Source organism: Fukomys damarensis, unplaced genomic scaffold (genome assembly GCF_012274545.1).
Source record: "Fukomys damarensis isolate Sample0158 unplaced genomic scaffold, DMR_v1.0_HiC HiC_scaffold_15, whole genome shotgun sequence".
Taxonomy (NCBI): Eukaryota; Metazoa; Chordata; class Mammalia; order Rodentia; family Bathyergidae; genus Fukomys; species Fukomys damarensis.
The window spans coordinates 51335635-51353995 of record NW_022900927.1 but is presented as its reverse complement, the minus strand read 5'-3'; the positions used below and the strand labels follow the sequence as shown (position 1 = coordinate 51353995).

Sequence of the window (18361 nt, the reverse complement as noted above, 5' to 3'; positions counted from 1 at the left end):
CCGCGGGCAGGACCGTGGGTGCTGGGCGTCGGTTGGGGGAGACCCAGTGACCTTAGGCGCCCTTACAGCGTTCACAGGGGGCGCCCAGCGCTAGGAGTCTGGCTCCAAAACGCAGCTCCCCGTCCGGCCGCTGCCCCCGCTTCCTCCTCCCCGGCAGCGGCGGGACAAGGCGCCGCCTCTTTTCCGCCGGGGGTTAGGGAGGGAAGGCCGGATTAGGACCCTCGCTTTCCGGCCGCAGTCCCTCGGCCGCACACAGGTGGTTTTCCGCTCTGGAGCCGCCGGCCACTGCACTTTTATATAACAATAGAGCTCTGCACGCCGGTGCGGTCCCTCCTGGCCCCGCCTCCATCCGGCTTCCAGTCCTAGGGTCCTGGTCCCCGCGCCAAGGCTCCGGGCAGCTCAGCCCCTCCCCAAATTACCTGAGGGCTTTGCACGGCCTCAAAGACTGTTCCTGCGATTTCCCAGCCCTACGCAACGGCAAAGGGGTCCCCATAGGCATTCTTGCTCACCCTCTAACCGGCCCAGACCTCTACCGAAGCCAAAGCCCCACCTCAGTTCAGCACGGCCACCACCAGGTCTCTCCAGGCCCTGCGCTCCCCTCACCCAGTGGGAAGGCGGGGGCGGCGGCCAGGAGCGCGCACGCGTGGCTGAGGCTCTGCAGGGTCCCGCGCTGGTCGGGCGGGGAAGGCGAGTCGAGGAGGGCAGGTGGGTGGTCGGGTGGAAGTTAGGAGGCGCAGGTAGCCAATCGCCGAGCCAGCCGGCTGAGCCCCCGAAGTCTGCAGGGTTTGGGGAGAACTTCCTCGGGGGCGGCAGGACAGGCTTCGGGCGTCTGAACGCTTCTACCTCGGGAGGCCTTGCCAGACGGGCTCCTCGAGCGAGCTCCTAGCTCCCCTTGCTGGCGGTGGGTGACCGCTGGGTAGGGATGATTTTGATTCCCGGAGCAATGGTACATAACTCCTCGGGATCGGATTAAAAGCGTCAGTCTGATCAATGAAGTGTTTTGGTTTTTTAAATGCAGTCTCTACCTTTTTTTTTTTTTTTTTTTTTTTTTTTTTTTTTTTTTTTAGCACTACTGGGCGGCAGAGCGGGGGCTTTTCTCCTGATTTTTCTGGGTAACTACACGTTTGTTTGTTTGGTTGCTTTCAAATGTTTAAACAATATACTGGTTTGTTTCGAAAGACGTTGAATTAGCATTTAACACATCACCGGTCTCTAAAGCCCGGGCAGTTCACCAGCCCCAACACAGCCTCGGCTAAAAGAACATCAGAGCAAAGAGAGCTGGACTTTTAAGAACAGGCAAACAAATGCCACACACCGACTAAAGGAGGCCGGGGGGAGGGGGAGCTAGGGCGAACTTGGCTCCAAATGAGTTCGAAGGAAAATTTTTTTTTAAGTCAGTACAAGTTTTTCCTAAAGCTAGCTCGAGAGCACAGGCGTCGCGAAGAAGGGCTTTTGTGCATGCCAGCTGCACCATTTGTGCGCAAAAGTTCCGACACGAAGTGTGAACTCTCAACAGAAGGAAACATGAGACAACTGAAGTGCCCTGGTTTCTGTGCCTGCTCCTCCTCCACCGCCGCCTCCTCTTTTTTCTCCTTCCTCCCGCCTAGCCCGCAGTTGCAGCTTGTTTGCACTGGGGCTTATCCGGAGCGGAAATTCCTTTCCGTTTTTGTGAATGACAAACTCATTAACAATTCATCAACACAACCTGTTCCAGCCGGCCTGTCTCCACGGTAACAGCCCCTTCCGCAGCGCGCTCATTGGCTGGCCGAGAGAATGTATCAATTGAGACGATCGCTGTTTGTATCCATTGAGGAGCTGCCTAGCGCTGGGGGTGTGCGACTGTGGAGTTCTAGGGACAGCGAGCAAATCAAGTCTGGAATAAACCGGGGAGACGCCCGGGTGGATTTGAGGTGCAGCCTTGGAGGGAAAGATTAGGAATCTCTAGGGTTGTTTTTTTTTTTTTCCTCCTCTCAGTAGCACGGAGTCCGAATTAATTGGATTTCATTCACTGGGGAGGAACAAAACTGTCTGGGCAGCTTCATTCAGAGAGATTCATTGATTCCAGGAGTGAGCCACTGCAGCCGGTTGCGGAGGGACCTTCGGCTGCTCTTCTGTCTCGTCTTCCCCAACCGCTAACCTCGGCTTGGGAAAGGCGAGGCGGAATTAAAGCCCGCTCAGAGAGCGGGGGCTTGGCTCGGCGCGCTCGGCCTATGCCTGCCCGCAGGGGCGTCTGGTAGGCACCCGCCTCTCCTCAGCTCGACCCCCATGATAGATACGCTCAGACCCGCGCCCTTCGCGTCGGAAATGGCGATCAGCAAGACAGTGGCGTGGCTCAACGAACAACTGGAGCTGGGCAACGAGCGTCTGCTGCTGATGGACTGCCGGCCGCAGGAGCTGTACGAGTCGTCGCACATCGAGTCGGCCATCAACGTGGCCATCCCCGGGATCATGCTGCGGCGCCTGCAGAAGGGCAACCTGCCGGTGCGCGCGCTCTTCACGCGCGGCGAGGACCGCGACCGCTTTACCAGGCGCTGCGGTACCGACACGGTGGTTCTGTACGACGAGAGTAGCAGCGACTGGAACGAGAACACCAGCGGCGAGTCGGTGCTCGGGCTGCTGCTCAAGAAGCTCAAGGACGAGGGTTGCCGGGCGTTCTACCTGGAAGGTACGCGCCGCTGGGTCTCGGGGTGCGGGGCCACGGCTGCGGAGCTGGGCGGCGGGCTGGAAATGCCTCTGTTGCGCCTCGGGGCAGGGTTGCGGGTAGCCTCCCGCCAGGTTGGGGCCGGAACCTGGGCGCTTCCCCCTGGAGTGGGGGTGGGGAGGACTGGGTTTGCGTGGAATTCTCCGGCTTCAGGCTACGGCTAGCAGCGGTTCCTTTCTAAGGAGTTTTGCGTTTTCTTACGCGGAACGTCCCCCACCTCCCCCTGCTTAGTTCTGATTTTGAAGTAAGATTTGCAGGGCGAGCGAGGTGGGGCTTTGGGGAGGTGCAGATTAACACTTTCTAGCCCCTCATAATATTCAGGAAAGTTGCCATTTTGTGCATTTCTGGGTTCAAAAGAATAAGGGTTTCCAGGGGGAGGCCGCACGGCATGTTGATTCCGTTCCTGAAGGTGCACATTGAAGTCTGTTTCTATTTTACTGTGCGTGTAGGGGATTCATGGGGTGCCGCTGGTGTTTCCTGCCCCAGCTGCGTTGTCACAAGCTGCGAAAACTACTACAGGCATCTCGGGTTACACTATTGCTTTTCTCCTTCTGGCAGGTGGCTTCAGTAAGTTCCAAGCCGAGTTCGCCTTGCACTGCGAGACCAATCTAGATGGCTCGTGCAGCAGCAGCTCGCCGCCGTTGCCAGTGCTGGGGCTCGGGGGCCTGCGGATCAGCTCCGACTCTTCCTCAGACATTGAGTCTGACCTTGACCGAGACCCCAACAGTGCTACGGACTCGGATGGCAGCCCGCTGTCCAACAGCCAGCCTTCCTTCCCCGTGGAGATCTTGCCATTCCTTTACTTAGGCTGTGCCAAGGACTCTACCAACTTGGACGTGTTGGAGGAGTTCGGCATCAAGTACATCTTGAACGTCACACCCAATTTGCCCAACCTTTTTGAGAATGCAGGAGAGTTCAAATACAAGCAAATCCCCATTTCGGATCACTGGAGCCAAAACCTGTCCCAGTTTTTCCCCGAGGCCATTTCTTTTATAGGTGAGAAATTAAAGAACAGTACTTGCTCTGACTTTTCAATGCAAAACTCTGGGTCCATTCACAGAGTTTAAACTTAATCTTCTTGGCTGTTTGCTAATTTGTCAGGCCCTAGGTTTCTAATGTTCCTAGGGCGTTTAATAACTCTTCTTGCTAAGGAAAGGAAAAGTGCCTTTTAACAGGGCTGCAAACCACAGAGCTGTTAAAACGCTGTTTCTTGAATCTGAATTCACTCGTTTGAAACGGAGGCAGCTCATCAGACAACAGATTTTTCCCACAGTCTTTGAACTGAGTTGGGGATGGAAAAGGCTAGAAGTACTTGATGTAGATAGGTATTCTAGCATTGCTTTGTTTTTTGTTTGTTTTTGGTACTGGGGATCAAACCCCGGTTCTTTCGCTTGCGAGGCAGGTGTCAGAACCACTGAGCCAAATCTGCCCAAAACTTGTACAAGAAGTTAAATTAATTTATTTATTTATTTATTTATTTATTTTTGGACCGGGATCGAACTCTGGTCCTTGAGCTTGCAAGGCAGGCTGCGGAACCGCTCCCCTGCTTTGTAATTTTAAATGATCTAGAAGTTATTTTAGGACACCAAGTTGTTGGAAAGCAGTATGAATGCTAAATGTTATCCAGTTGCATGATATGATGATACTGGTGACTGTGAGACTGTGGGTAACCTGATCCCACAGGAAGAACTGTGGGCTGGAAGCCTGGGAGAAGTGAATCTCTCGGCATTGTAGTGCATTTCCTATTACAAAGGAACTCATTTTCAGGCCATGTCGACATCCTGTCCTCCTAATGGCTTGTCCCCTGTGACTTCCCTCTCTCTTTTAAAACGCCTGAATACTTCCATTGTTAGCTGCACAACAGTTGGAGAATAATTTAATAGACCCTTGCAGTCTGCTTGTCTGTATAAAAGGCATTCACGACCATATTGCAGCTTTTCTGGTATTCATGCTGAGGCAAAGAATGCACACTTTAAGGAGTTTTTTGTTGGTAGAAACTTTATACAAAAGCTTCCTTTTCAGAAAGTATCTGAAATATGTAATTGTGTCCAGCGTACATGTTTACAGTGATAAATTTTTCTGTTGCCTTCAGGGCTCAACTTACACCACATGATTGTTCTGTATATTTTTTTTTCATTCAGATTTTAGACTCATCGTTCACAAAGGGTGTTTTTCAGCCTGCTTGAAATCTTGCTTTCCTTTTTGTGTTCACAGATGAAGCCCGGGGCAAAAACTGTGGCGTTTTGGTGCATTGCTTGGCTGGCATTAGTAGATCAGTTACTGTAACTGTGGCTTACCTTATGCAGAAGCTCAATCTATCCATGAATGATGCTTACGACATTGTCAAGATGAAGAAATCCAACATATCCCCTAACTTCAACTTCATGGGCCAGCTGCTAGACTTCGAGAGGACACTGGGACTCAGCAGCCCTTGTGACAACCGAGTTCCAGCACAGCAGCTCTATTTTACCACCCCTTCTAACCAGAACGTCTACCAAGTGGACTCCTTGCAATCCACGTGAAAGGCCCACACACCTCTCCCTGCTGGGATGTGTGTCTTCCTTCAGCAGTTTCTCTTGACAGCATCAACTGGGCTGCTTTCTTTGTATGTGGCCCCAGGTGTCAAAATGTCACCAGCTGTCTATTAGACAAGGTTACCAGGTGTGGAATTGGTTATTACAAAGAGAGAGCTTTGCTCCATTCTCTTTGGAAGAACAGGACATGCTGTCTAGATACCTACAGTAGGTTTGCTCTGTACCCATGTGTATAGCCTACCCATGCAGGGACTGGGATTCAAGGACTTCCAGGTATATAGGGTGGTACCCAAATGGTAGGGTAGGAGCATAGCATGTCTTTAGGGCCTTGTGTGGCTATTTCATTTTACATCTGGAACTAACTGTAAATTGTCTTCAGTGAAGACTGATTCAACTTTGCATATAGAGGAGCCAAAGAGAGATTTCAGCTCTGAATTTGTGGTATCAGTTTGGAAAAAAGCCTCTGATACTTCTTTTAAATATTGTAAATATTTGCTCTTAAATCATTTGACTGTTTGGATTGTGTGTTTTTCTTTTGATTGGTGTAAAAGAAATCCAAAGGGAGAAAGACCAGTGTGCCACTTCTTAAAAATTTTTTCTCTTTTCTAATCCAAAGGCTACATTGCAGCATGCTTGACTATTGTACCAATTCTGATGACATTTTTATGGACACTGTTATCCGCTACAACCTTGTTATGGTGCAGTCTTCAGTCTCTTTACTGTATCTTCCTCATGATTGTTTTGCTCCTCATATAGTTTGATTATGCCTTACCTTTGTAAATATTTTGGCTTGTATTGTCTCAAAGGGGATCTCTTGGAAAGACACCAAAATCATGGGCTCGTTCTTTTTTCCCCTAAACTTCAGCTGTGCTAAACAGTATGTTACCTCTGTACAAAATTCTTCAGGGAGTGTCACCTCAAATGCAATACTTTAGGTCAGTTTCTTTCCTTTTAAAAGATGTATAAAACTGGAAGTGTACGAGGAAGGGCACCCATTTGATAGGTGGAACGCATCTGATTATGAAGATAGGAAAATTGCTCCATTTATGTTTGCAGTGTAAAATTTTGAGCTGGAGTTTATTATGAAAATGTAAAACCTTAAATTATTAATAAATAAATAACTATTTTGGCTATTGAATGTGTATTTTTGAAAATTTCAGTCCTTAGTTATCTACGTAGGAAGTAAGTAACATTTTAGAAAATTTGTAGTCTGTGGGCTGAGATGACATACCAGGCAAAAGGTGCTCTTTTTTTTTTCTTTTTTTAACCAGGAATGGAATCCGGGGGCCTTGCACTTCTGAGGCATGCTGTGGAACCACTGAACCATATTCCCCAGCCCCAAAAGTTAATGCTTTTAAAGCTATTCCTAGAATGTTTTTTAGGTCCACTTCATGAGGTGTGTATTTTTCAAATCAAGATGCCATCATAGAATGGGCCATCTATCTAGCTTATCTATCTATATATAGATACACATAGATCTACATCCACACACATTATATATATATATTACACACACACACACACACACACACACACAGTGGTTTCTGTGGGTATAGTTGCTTAATATTATTGTTTCAAGTAAAAAACCATAACATACCCTAGCTGTGAGAAATAAGAGATTTGAGTACTCTAAAGGATAAACATAAAGAGGTGCCAGAATACCAAGATGATGGCCACATGTAAATGTTAATCTTTTACTGTGAGGATTCTTTGCACAATAATCTTGTACATGCCAGGGATGAAGTAGGCACAATCATCTTTCCAGGCTATGGTTACATGGCATGTCTAAGCTTTTTCATTGAGCCTCATTGTAGCTTTAGAATTTGCAGTTGGTACCTGATGAAAATCTGCCGTCCCTTTTCAAACATGTTTATGTGGTTTTGAATGTCATAGCCCCTATTAAATGAATTTTAGGTAGAGATGGTTAAGTTTCTAAGCTATAAGTTTATTATCTTGTCATTTTCCTTGAAACCTCTTCAGCCTGACTAAAAGTACATAAACCAAAATAAAGGCAAAGGTGGGTGTATAGAATAAAAACTAGAACACATGTCCTTTGGCTCTTTCCACGTGAGCTGCTTCCTGTGAAGAGAGAAAGATAAGCTTTCACCCAAATGGCACATTGCAGATGCCAAGTGGATGGTTCTGGTAGTCTACATTTTAGAGGCAAGTGACCCTACTGTTGCAGCAATTGCGTCAAACTGCAACATGATTTTTAAGCAACTAAGTATAAAAAGCAAACAAAGTACAGAAAAATAACCCTAGTCAGTCTGGTGTTTGGGTGTCTCAGTCAGCAGCAGCACAGAAAAGGGAAGTGGCTTGCAGTTCAACTTGGCTCCTATTAATCCAGTTCTCAACAGTTTCCGCTCCTGGCATTCCCTAAACTGCCTGTTCAAAGTAGGGATTTGCAAGCAGCATTAGCAATTTCCTGTCCAGCTGCAGCTCAAGTAGCTGGGTGCTTTTCCCCCTCCCACCCTTTTCTCTGATTTCTTTTCTCTTTCTTTTTTCATTTTTTGAAAATACGGGCTGTGGGTAATTTTAGTGCATTTCCTCTTTGTGGATTATCTCTTTCCTCCTAGAACCTGCATGCATCGAGTTCCTACTGCTGAGCTCCAGCCGACAGCTGGCCTCCCCAGCACTTCCTCTCCTTCACTGTGGGTTTGTTGTTTGTCAGTCCACTTCTGAAATTAATAATGTTTTCTGGCCAAGTGCCACAAGCCATTACCACAAAGGGGAAGTAACACATATGAATAGCAGGAAGCCTTGCAGGGTCACAGTGTGAGCTGAACCTGTGGAGGGAGGTGATTGAGCCTGGCCCATTCAGCAAGTGTGGGGGTGTGTGACTTGGGGAGAGGGAGCTGGCAGCATTTAAGCAGCTCAAGCTGTGGAAAAAAAGTTTCCAATAAATTGGGAGCAAATGGTCTTTGTCACCAGTCTGAATAAAGGAGAGGGAGCAAGAGGACTCTAGGGGCCCCATAAATTGCGATGTTTGGGGTTTCTCCCTTGTCTTCCTGCATATTGTTTCATAAGGCTGGTGAACGGAGGGGAGCCTGTTTCCCTGGGTTCCTACGAAAGAACTCACGTTAAATGGGTGGTTTTTAGAGTTCACATAGGCCAGAAGATTGAAAGGGTTCTTCTCTTCCCTTTTCTTCCCTGAAAGGTATAAGGTTGTAACTGACAGCGCGCCCACACCCGGCTTTGTGCTTCTGTGTTTCCCTTCCTTCGGGCCATCCCGGGGCTCCTCCGTTCCTGTTCCTTTGTGCTTGCCGGATCATTTTGCATCTTGGAGTTCTGCTGGCTTCCTGAATGGAGCCCGCACCGCACCGTTGCTAGGGCAACCTCTGCCAGCTGCTGCAGCTCCGTGGCCTCCCTCCTCACCTGCTGTCCCCATTAATGGCTTCCTCGGTTCCCGCGAGGCAAAGTGCTACTTTTCCCGGCCTCCTGCGGGGGTCAGGCGGCCCCTCTGCAGAGGAGGTCATCGGCAAGTTTTGTGTAGACTTGAGAAGGGAAACACAGTGGTACGAACAGTTCTAGAGTTGAAATTGGAAGGAGAAAGGGGTATCGGGATAAAAATGCCAACCTAGTCTTCAAAGGAATGAAAATGGAGTTTTGCCCCCTCCCCGCGACCTTTACAATGAGACCTGAGCTATAACTTCTGCTCTGTCACTAAGCAGTCCAGTAGCCAGCCCTCAAATTTTTTTTTTTTTATCTGTAAAGTGAGGGTGTGCTTAACTCATTCTAGTGAGAATCCCCTTATCTTTGAGGCCTCTGCTCATGGAACAGTGGCACTTTAATGAAAAATGGGACGCAGAGCAGGTGAAATAAACCACGAACACCCATGATGAGAAACAGCTCTGTGAGATAGGTCCTATTATTACCCTTATTTTCCAAAGAGGAAACTGAGCCGGAGAGAGGCCCATAATGTTCAAAGTCACCCATAATAGGACACCCAGCTCACACTATTCGGAAAGGTGTGTGTTTGGAACTAAGCTGTGCACTGTTAGCTCTTTCCGTTGTGAACTGCCTGTCATCAGCATCTGCTCCTTTTTCTTAAGTCCTGTGATGTCAACTACGAAGTGTTATCCCCATTTGACAACTGAGGGAGTACAGGAAGCAGAACTTAGATGGCCTGCCAAGTCAAGTTTGAATTTGACAGCCAAATCATGAGAAGGACCCTGCTTGTGTGCCACGGTGATGCCATTCACCTGGAAGCTGCTATTCTCCCCTCCAACACAGAAATTCTCCAGGTCTTGGGCCTTGTAACATAATTTATAAAACTGATAGTTCTAAGGATTTCAAAAGTGGCTCGCAGCTGTAGGGTCTGGCGCTGACCCTTGCTCACATTCCCTTCTGAGGGTTACACAAGGAAGAGAGATTCATTTCCTCACTCCCATCCCCTGGGGGAGGAAACCTGGGGGAGGCAGCAGGGGAAAACAGAGGACTCATGGAGGTTTGCAGAATGAGAAGTAATCTGGCCAGCAAATCAGCAAATAATGGAGAAGCGGGTGGGAGGAAGGACCTGGCTCGGGCAGCTTTTGTGGTAGCTGGCTGTAGGACAGCACCCTTGAAAAGTCCTCCCTGGAAAGTCTGTCTGCAGGCCTTACACAGCCATAATCACTTTTCAGAAGCTCCCGCAAGACTTTCAAATGCCTGTCCTCCCCTTGTGCCCTTGTTGTGCACTTTGCAGTTGGCTCTCAATCTGTCCAGTTTTGGTGAATGAATCTTCAAACTTCTTTAAAGTCCAAAATTGATTTCCTAAGAGGATTGAAGGGCACAGAACAAAGTTCAAGCCATTGAAAAATATTTATCCAGGCCCTGGCATGTGTTATAGTGGGTTGATGAAACAAGGTGAAAATAAAGGGCAACCTGGGACTTAAAACAGGGGCCCTGGAAACAGAAGGCAAGGTCATCATTCTAGACATGACCATTCTATCTTTCTGCTAGTGATCTACATCAAAGAGGCACCCTTAAAGTACTTTTAAATAGATTCTTGTATGTCCTCTGCTTCAACCATCTGACTAAATTTTAGACTCTAATTTTAATTTTTGTGTAGGAAAGGATCGATAACCCATATGAAGGCAATTTAACCCATCTACTTCCTTGCTTGTGGAAAACAGCAAAGAAAGTGTGCCTATCCACGCCTCTTAAGGAGGTGACAGAAAAGCTTTGAATTGTCATTTCTTCAAAGGAACTTTCAGGTACGCAGGAAAAGTGAAATATCATACATTATTTGATAATGATATCCTAAAAGGCACAAAACAAATCTGAAAAAGTTTATTCTTTGTAAGGAGTTCCCCTTTCCTACTTTTGAAGAAAATCTAAGGATTTACTACATTATATATATATATTTTTTGAGGTGCTGAAGATCAAATCCAAGGCCTCTTGAATACTAGGCAAGTGTTCTGCCACTGAACTATACCCCAAGTTCAAGTTAACTATTTTTAGGTCCATCTTAATTTGTATGGCAGATATTAATAGGAGAAAAAGGAGAAAGAAAGGAAGATGCGGAAGGAAATCTTAGGTAGCACAGAGCTCCTAGGCACTTGTAGTAGGAATACCTCTTTACCTTGTGTTGCACTTACTTATTGCTACATAACAAGCCACCCCCAAATTAGTGGCTTCAAGCAATGATCATTATTTTGTTTCTGAGCCTGCATTTGAGCAGGGCTCCATAGGGAAGCCTGGCCTCTGCCCAGGGCAGTGTTGCCTGGGGCCAGAGGATCCAATTCTAAGATACATTACTCACTTCTCTGGCAAGTTGGTGCTGGCTGACCACCGGAAGCTCAGCAAACTTCTGCGTCCTGGGACCGAGGTTCTTCTCCACAGGGCGTTCATTTCCTCACAGTGTGGGGCTGGGTCCTGTGGATGAAATCTCTGTGACAGAGCCAAATGGAAGCGGCATGAACTTTTATGACCTGGGCTCAGAAGTCACTTATATTGTATAAAAGTTCAAGCGAGGGGCCATAAAAATCTACCTTTTGATGGAAGGGGACAGGATTCCAAAAAGAGTAGATAGGATGGAAAATGTTGTTGGAGTCCCTCTTGGAAAATACAAGCTATCACATCTTATATGGAAGATATTTGAATGTAGGATTGTATAAAGTTGAGTTAGATTAAATTTTTTTCAACTAATTTAGTCTCTTGGTCCGACCTTGGAAAGATTATTATTCCACAATTATAATTATTCCTTTAATTGTATTCTTTTTTTTAATCTCTCTCTTATGTTAACAATAGAATAACGCTGTGGGAATATTTTTTAGACTGACCCATGAGGTAAAAACACAGTTTTATAAAAGAATATTAATTTTTCTTGTTTTTATATTGATGGACCAAATGTTATATTTGAAATTGGTTCATCTAAGATATTAACTCAGTAACTTTCTTTTGTAGGGAAAACCCTACTCCCATTATGAAGAGTAAAGACTCAGGCCAAGCCTGAAAATATCTAAATTTCTGGTTTCAGTTATTGGCTCAGAAGTGAGATGTAATTAAATCCAACCAGCCACAGGGTGGACTTACCTGTGGAAACAATTTCCTCTTCTGGTTGCTGAGCCCCAAACCTGCAACTGAGTCAGGGCCTTTGGAAATGAGGCCCTGGAATCTATTTTTTTTTAAAAGATCCTCAGGTCTTTTGATTGTCCAGAGCTAGAAATTACCAGCTCTCACATGTGTGTCAAGCCAGTAGTTAATTTAATCTAGCATCCCTTCTGTCAAGGGATTCAAAGAACAGTGAGAAAGGCACACTGCCAAGCATCTTCCATAACATGGACATAAAAAAGCTGAGCATATAGTTTAGCTAAACTTTACCCGAAGCTATTATGGGTTCACAACTACAGAGTGCTTGAGTTCGGTTTCTTTCCAGTTTGTTCCTTGCTCTGAAGGGATAGGACATCGAAAACATAAATTGCCCCACAAGCAGTTGATTTTAATTTCACTGAGGCTTCTAGGTCTGCTTTGCCGGGACTTGGTGTGTACTTTATCTGTGCCCTTTGTGATTTTTATAGACTCTAGCCCCACCAGATCTCATATTTCATCTTTCTAGGCTTGAGTATTTTAAAGTCTCTTTGACTTCTTTTCAACCCCTACTCATTCTAAGTGACCTTTTTGGGATAGCTTCCAGTTTCATTATGACATTTCTGAAGTTTAATGGCTGGAGTTACACACAGTATTTCTAGAGCAGATGAATCCTGGAGTCCGTGTGTGTGTGTGTGCGTGTGCGAACGCTCGTGAGACTGTACTTTCTATTTTGTTTTTCACATCCTTCCTGATGATACTTGCCTTTGTGACTGCCACAATACATTGGACTGACGTCTTCAGGGAATGGTCAGCAATGATGCCATCGCCCCTTCCTGGATCACGTCTGCACTCGGAGCCCTTGGTCTCCCAAGCACAAAGTGGGTTTTTCCTATTCCCATGGCCATTTTTGTGCAGTTGATTCCACTGTACAGAACTGTTCACTGCCCACATACCTGTTCATTGTCAGTGACCTTGTGGGACCTTTCTGATGATTATACTTGTCCAGGTGGTTTCCAGTTGTCCAAAAACCTGAAGTCCTCTATAGACTTGAAATTTCATTTTATAGGGGGTGTTTTATCAGCCATAAAGAATGAGAAACTGGAGTCATTCATAGGAAAATGGATGCGTATTGAGGCCATACTCTTAAGTGATATAAATAAGTCACACATGTGTAAATACTGAATAGTTTCTCTGGTGTGAAAAGCTAAAAGTGTAAATAAGATCCAAATGGTATAATTGACAATGTGAAATAGGAAGAAAAGGGCTAAAGGTGTAGGGGAAGTGGGAAGGGTAGGGGAAAGGAAAAAAGGGAAAAGGAAAACTATGAGAAAACAGAAAAATGGAAACAAAGTTTTTGTAGATAGGGAAGGGAGGAGGGGTGAAGGGAGGGCAGGGGTATGGGGAAAAAATGAGAACCAAGACCTGTCATGTAAAGATACAAGATCCCAATGATGAATGTAATTGTACTATATACCTAAAAAGTACCAATAAACTCAGTGAGAAAAAAAAATCTAATACATTTTTAGACAAAGGTGTTTAACTTTCAAATCTGCCCACATATCCATTCGCTATCTATAATAATACTAAGACTTGATTTTAAAAAGTGAGCACCTTATGATAATTTCAAAAAGATCTTGCTCCCTCCTGCAATTCCAATGAGATTTCTCTTCCCAAACTTTTCCAGTAGGAAAACTTCAGAATCATCACTGATCTCTATTCAGGCTTAATAATTTTAAGGCCCTTAAAACCCCTAGAACTTGGACAAGTTTCCTAGTCTCTAAGCCTTGGTTTTCTCATCTGTACATCAGGAATTAAACAGTTGATGAAGCTGTGAAGAGTCAATGAGATGATTGATGTAAAGCACCTTTGCCACTGCAAATAAATTATGATTGTTAAATCTCTACGGAATGGAATTATAATACACAATTATTCAATAATATATAAGGAATGTATGCAGGGAATGTTCTGGGGGCCATAAGAACATAAACCTGATACAAATCTTGATCTTTTAGCCTTGATATGAAAACTGTAATGGATATAAATCATTATAAGGTATAGAACTAATAGGTAGCATAGAACATAGTTTCTGGCTTTAGACTACTATGGATTCAAATATTGGTCTTATCAATGGTTACTTATATAACTTAGACCAGTTGAATGACCTCGTTAAGTTTCCCTCTTCTATCTGTTAAAATATGGAGATAATAATGAAGTTTATGTCACTGTGTTGTTGAGATTAAATGTGAGGATCCATGTAGTAGTTAGCACTTTGGCAAGTGGAAAATGTTAACATTTCCATAAACGAGCTCTTGACAAGGTACTGAAGGAATTCAGCAGAACAGAGATTTTGTTTTTTTGAGACAAGGTCTCACTGTGTAGGCCAGATTGACTTGAACTTGAGACCTTTCTGCTTTGCTGTCCTGGGTGCTGAGTTTATAGATCTGCACCATTGCTCCCAGCTCAAGGAGATATTTTCCTCCCTGTATGGTAGAGGGGAAAATCAAAGAAGACTTCCTGAAAAAAATTGATAAAACATAAAGGCAGTTTATGAGTTTGTCGTTCTCCCCCATACATTGTGTTATTACCCTGAATCTGGCCCATTTATTCTCTGAGGTATGTTTTATAGAAATATTAAATCTTCATTTTTCAGAGGAGAAAACAGAAATCCAGAGAGGTTAAGTAACTTGCTGAAGTTTCCCCAGGACATTTGCATACCACTTCCTAGATCTACTCAAAATCTGTTTCGTATCTTTCTACAAAGAGATATGGTGAATGCCCATCTTACAGGCTTTTCTTTTCCCTGAATGAAGATGAGGGTATTTGCAGAGCTGAACTGCAGAAGAACAAGGTCTCAGAATCACGGGAGTTAGTGGCATATGTCATCCAGATTGCGTTAGGGCCAAGACAAGTTTAAAGTACTGTGATAAAATAAATGAGACAAAACAAGACCCACATCCCAAGGAAGTTGAGATCCATTGGATGAAAAAATAGAGATACTGTAATGTGAGGGCGCAGATTTAAATGAATTAACACACTCAGTATGCTAGTGCCTTGATCCTTGATAAGTAATTAATTCTTTTCCTTTGGTGCCAGGGATCAAACTCAGGCCCTTGCACTTGCGAGGCGGGTGGTGGAACCACTGAGCCAAATCCCTGGCCATAAGTAATTAATTCTTGTTAACTCTTCTGGGTAGGAAAAAATCTTTCCTTTTACTTTCTTGGGTTCAGTTTTTGGGGACTTGCAAATTAAACTTAGAGAAGATAGACTAGCAAGAGAACATTTAGTTTTTTTATTCACATATATATTTGGGAGTTCACGGAAAAATGTGACTCAAGGAGGTGCTTAGAATTTGTGTCTAACAGATAAAAGCGAGGGGGAGAAGGTTGGTTATAGGAAAACAAAGAACTTTCAGGTTAGGAAAGATAAATAAGCCCTTGGAAGAATAGATAGGAGACATGATAGTTTTAGGTGATTTATATTCCTTCTACTCTCCAGTGATAATGCAATTTTTCCTAGTTACCAAACTCCTGGGAGGGTATTAATGACATTAGAATACTTTTGGGAAGGTTCAGCTTTGAAGATCAGAGGAGTCCAGAAAAAAACTTCATTTATAGTGGTCTATTCTGACCCCTTTGACTCTTACCTGCTCCATTTTGCATACAGTTCACAGGGATTTAGTCACCATCACCAGAATGGTAAATGGTGGAGTTGAGATTTTGAACCCAGGCAAGTCCCACCTCAAAACCTTTGATCTCTCCATTGGAATAGACCACAGAAGGAGAAACTCTAATCTTGTCTCAGATTTCTGGGAGAATATAAATCCTGCGGAATGAATTATCAGGTCGCATTTCATCATTTGCAAAACGAGAATGTTGAACAATATGAAATTTCTATTTCCAAGATTAATTACACAGTGTCTTTTAAGCATAAATCTTCACCGGGAAGAAACTATGGTCATGTTTCCCAGAAATGTACCAGATGAACCATTGTGTTGTGTATGTGTGTTTTCGTGTGTATTCCACAGCCGCGCATGCAAAGATGCATATGTCTTTCAGCTGCTCTGAGAAGAGTGATTGTCTTTGGAAGGAAAAGGGAAGATCCAAAGATGTAGACAGTTTAGTTGTTTATTTCTACCGCATATGCTGCTGTCCTAGAATCCTGCACGTCCTCAGGGAGTGTCCCCGCAGCCTTTTCCAAAAGGTGATTGGCAAGGGAAGTTCTTCTAAAAGAGATAAGTGACTTCTTAAAGTAAACTCAGAATAAGTACAATTTGGAGTACAAATTCTGTTTACTAAACATTTCCTGGATGACGACCACTAACCCACTAACGTGCAGATCTGCATGGTGTTTTCTTTGAGAAATGGAAGAAATGAAGTTCCACACTGTTTCTACATCATTTGGGAAAGGTATTTGGAAACAGCCCCAGTTAGAATGCATCGTTTCCGAGCAAAAGCTGAAATCTATAGAAATAGATGTTACTGTGTGGGAGAATTGAGAGAGGTTGGAGGATTTTGAAAGTTTATCGTGACAATGTTCAAATACATTCCTTGTAGTTTATTAAATTTGTAGAATTCTTTGCATAAGCACAGATTTTTCTGAGCAGTTTACCTTCTTTCTGCTAAAAATTCTTTGCATTTTGCAAGGTTGAGTTTCAAAATTGTGGGTGTTTGCAGCTGATATTTATTCTTCTCTAGGCTTTTCTCTTACTCTTTCAACGGGAGATAGGAAAGATATATGCTTGAGCCAGCTGATTCAAATAACCTTTGTTATTGTTGGTGTTGTGTCTCTTCTTTCTTTCTTTAAAAAAATACTGGTCTTCTTAAATATTTCATTTATTTATGTTGGGTCTTATAATGTTAATGTAGTAGCTCCATTCTTATATTGATTCTCATTTTTCAAGATAGTTTCTTCAGCCTCAGGGCAGGCAAATTATATACTGGATTTTCTTGTGTGGTGAGACCAATAATTATACTAAAAACAAAGGGTAACTAGGAAGAGAAGTTGAATGATTCCACAATGACATTGAGTTTTAAGTTATTGAAAGGGAACACAATCTGTCTTTTTATCCCACAGTGAGAAAAACAGAAACAAAAACAAACAAAAGTGAACCAAACCTAAGCATCAGGAACATTGTAAATAAATAAATCACCATTGACCCCTAAGAGCCTCCCTGCATGGGGAAGAGAGGTGGGCTATAGCCCATTAAGTCAGAAAACAAGAAAGGAAGTAGGTGGAATTGCTAAAAGACAGGTTCTAAGGAGCCATAAAGAAAATGAAAACTAAATCCCACTGATGTGTAGATTTGTGGCTTAAAGAGTCCTTCACCAAAGTGGGTGGAACTCTCAGGTCACCAGAAGGTCATAGAGGACAGAGGAATCTCAGGCAACATCAAATCACATCTTCCAAGAGAAGATAGGGTCAGGCCAGTACTTCGACTGAACTTAAGTAGGATGAGTTAAAGCTTTCTAGTGGGGATGGAGAAAATTTTATTTTTGGAGGCTATTTCTTAATTTGAGGAGATGATCAGTAACCTTAGGATTTTGTTGTTTTACATGCTCCTTGGATATTTATTGGTTGGAACAACGAGGTTTTCGACATGTGCCTAACCAAAGGGATTTTCTCCCTTTCTTTCTGAAAGCCTGTCTTCTGTGTAAAACTCAGAGCCTTGGACTCATAAATTAGAAAACTTTAACAGAACCAACTTCCTGGGTTTGGGAGTAAGGCTGAGTTGTGTGTGTATCCCAGCAAATGCTTAACAATTGCCCAGGGCCTAAGCAAGACACGGTGGCAACCATGTTAGCTGCAGGGCTGTTTAAATCTCAGGCTGTCATGGGGCCAAAGGCTGTGAAATGTCTGGCACAGGGCCCGATATTTACCATAGTAACTTCTGACCCCGTGTTAGGGCCCTCATCTCTTTTGACCACAGTCTTGTCTTCTGTAGAAGAACCATAGTAGTAATCCTTTGAGGGTCACTGTGCAGCTTGAATGTGATGATGTGTTTTCTAGCCTAATTAGCAAACTTTTCCTTCAACTCTTAGTTCAAATGCCACCTCTTCTGTGAAGCCTTTTGAATTTTATAGGCAAATTTAGGAGTTGATTTTAAGGTGGTCCTATGGCAATTTGCCTTTATGCCATTGTACAGTTCCTCATATTCTGGAATGAACATTGGCTCTACTGTACTCCTTCTTTTTGGCACAGTCTTTTCAGGTAGTACAGTTGTTAAAAAAAAAAAACTAGGGTTTCAGATGGGTTGAAAATCTTAGCTCAGCCAGAACTATCTGATATTGAACCAGTTACATAACATCTCTGAAACTCAATTTCCTTACGTATAAAAATAAGAGTGGCAATACCCAGCTTATAAGTACTATTATTAACCCTTTACCTAATAGTGCCTGGCCCATACCGAATGTGCCATAAATATTTGTAGGATGCATGAACAAATATATTTATATATAAATATATATATTTATTTATTAATACATGTTAATAGAATACATATGTAAAGCACAATGTCTTGTACTTCAGAGACTTTTTTTTATTGGTACCAGAAATTAAACTCAGGACCTTGCACTTGCAAGGCAGGCACAGTGCCACTGAGTGAAATCCCCAGCCC

At 43.9% G+C, this 18361-nt stretch overlaps 1 protein-coding gene across 1 annotated transcript; it reads left to right on the top strand.

Moving 5' to 3' along the window:
* The first annotated feature begins 1408 nt into the window (after window positions 1-1408).
* Window positions 1409-6351, top strand: Dusp6 (dual specificity phosphatase 6). Its single transcript, XM_010613314.3, has 3 exons — window positions 1409-2665; window positions 3260-3697; window positions 4916-6351. The coding sequence occupies exons 1-3, from the start codon at window positions 2266-2268 to the stop codon at window positions 5221-5223; spliced, it is 1146 nt and encodes a 381-aa protein (XP_010611616.1). The 5' UTR covers window positions 1409-2265; the 3' UTR covers window positions 5224-6351.
* The last annotated feature ends 12010 nt before the right edge of the window (window positions 6352-18361 follow it).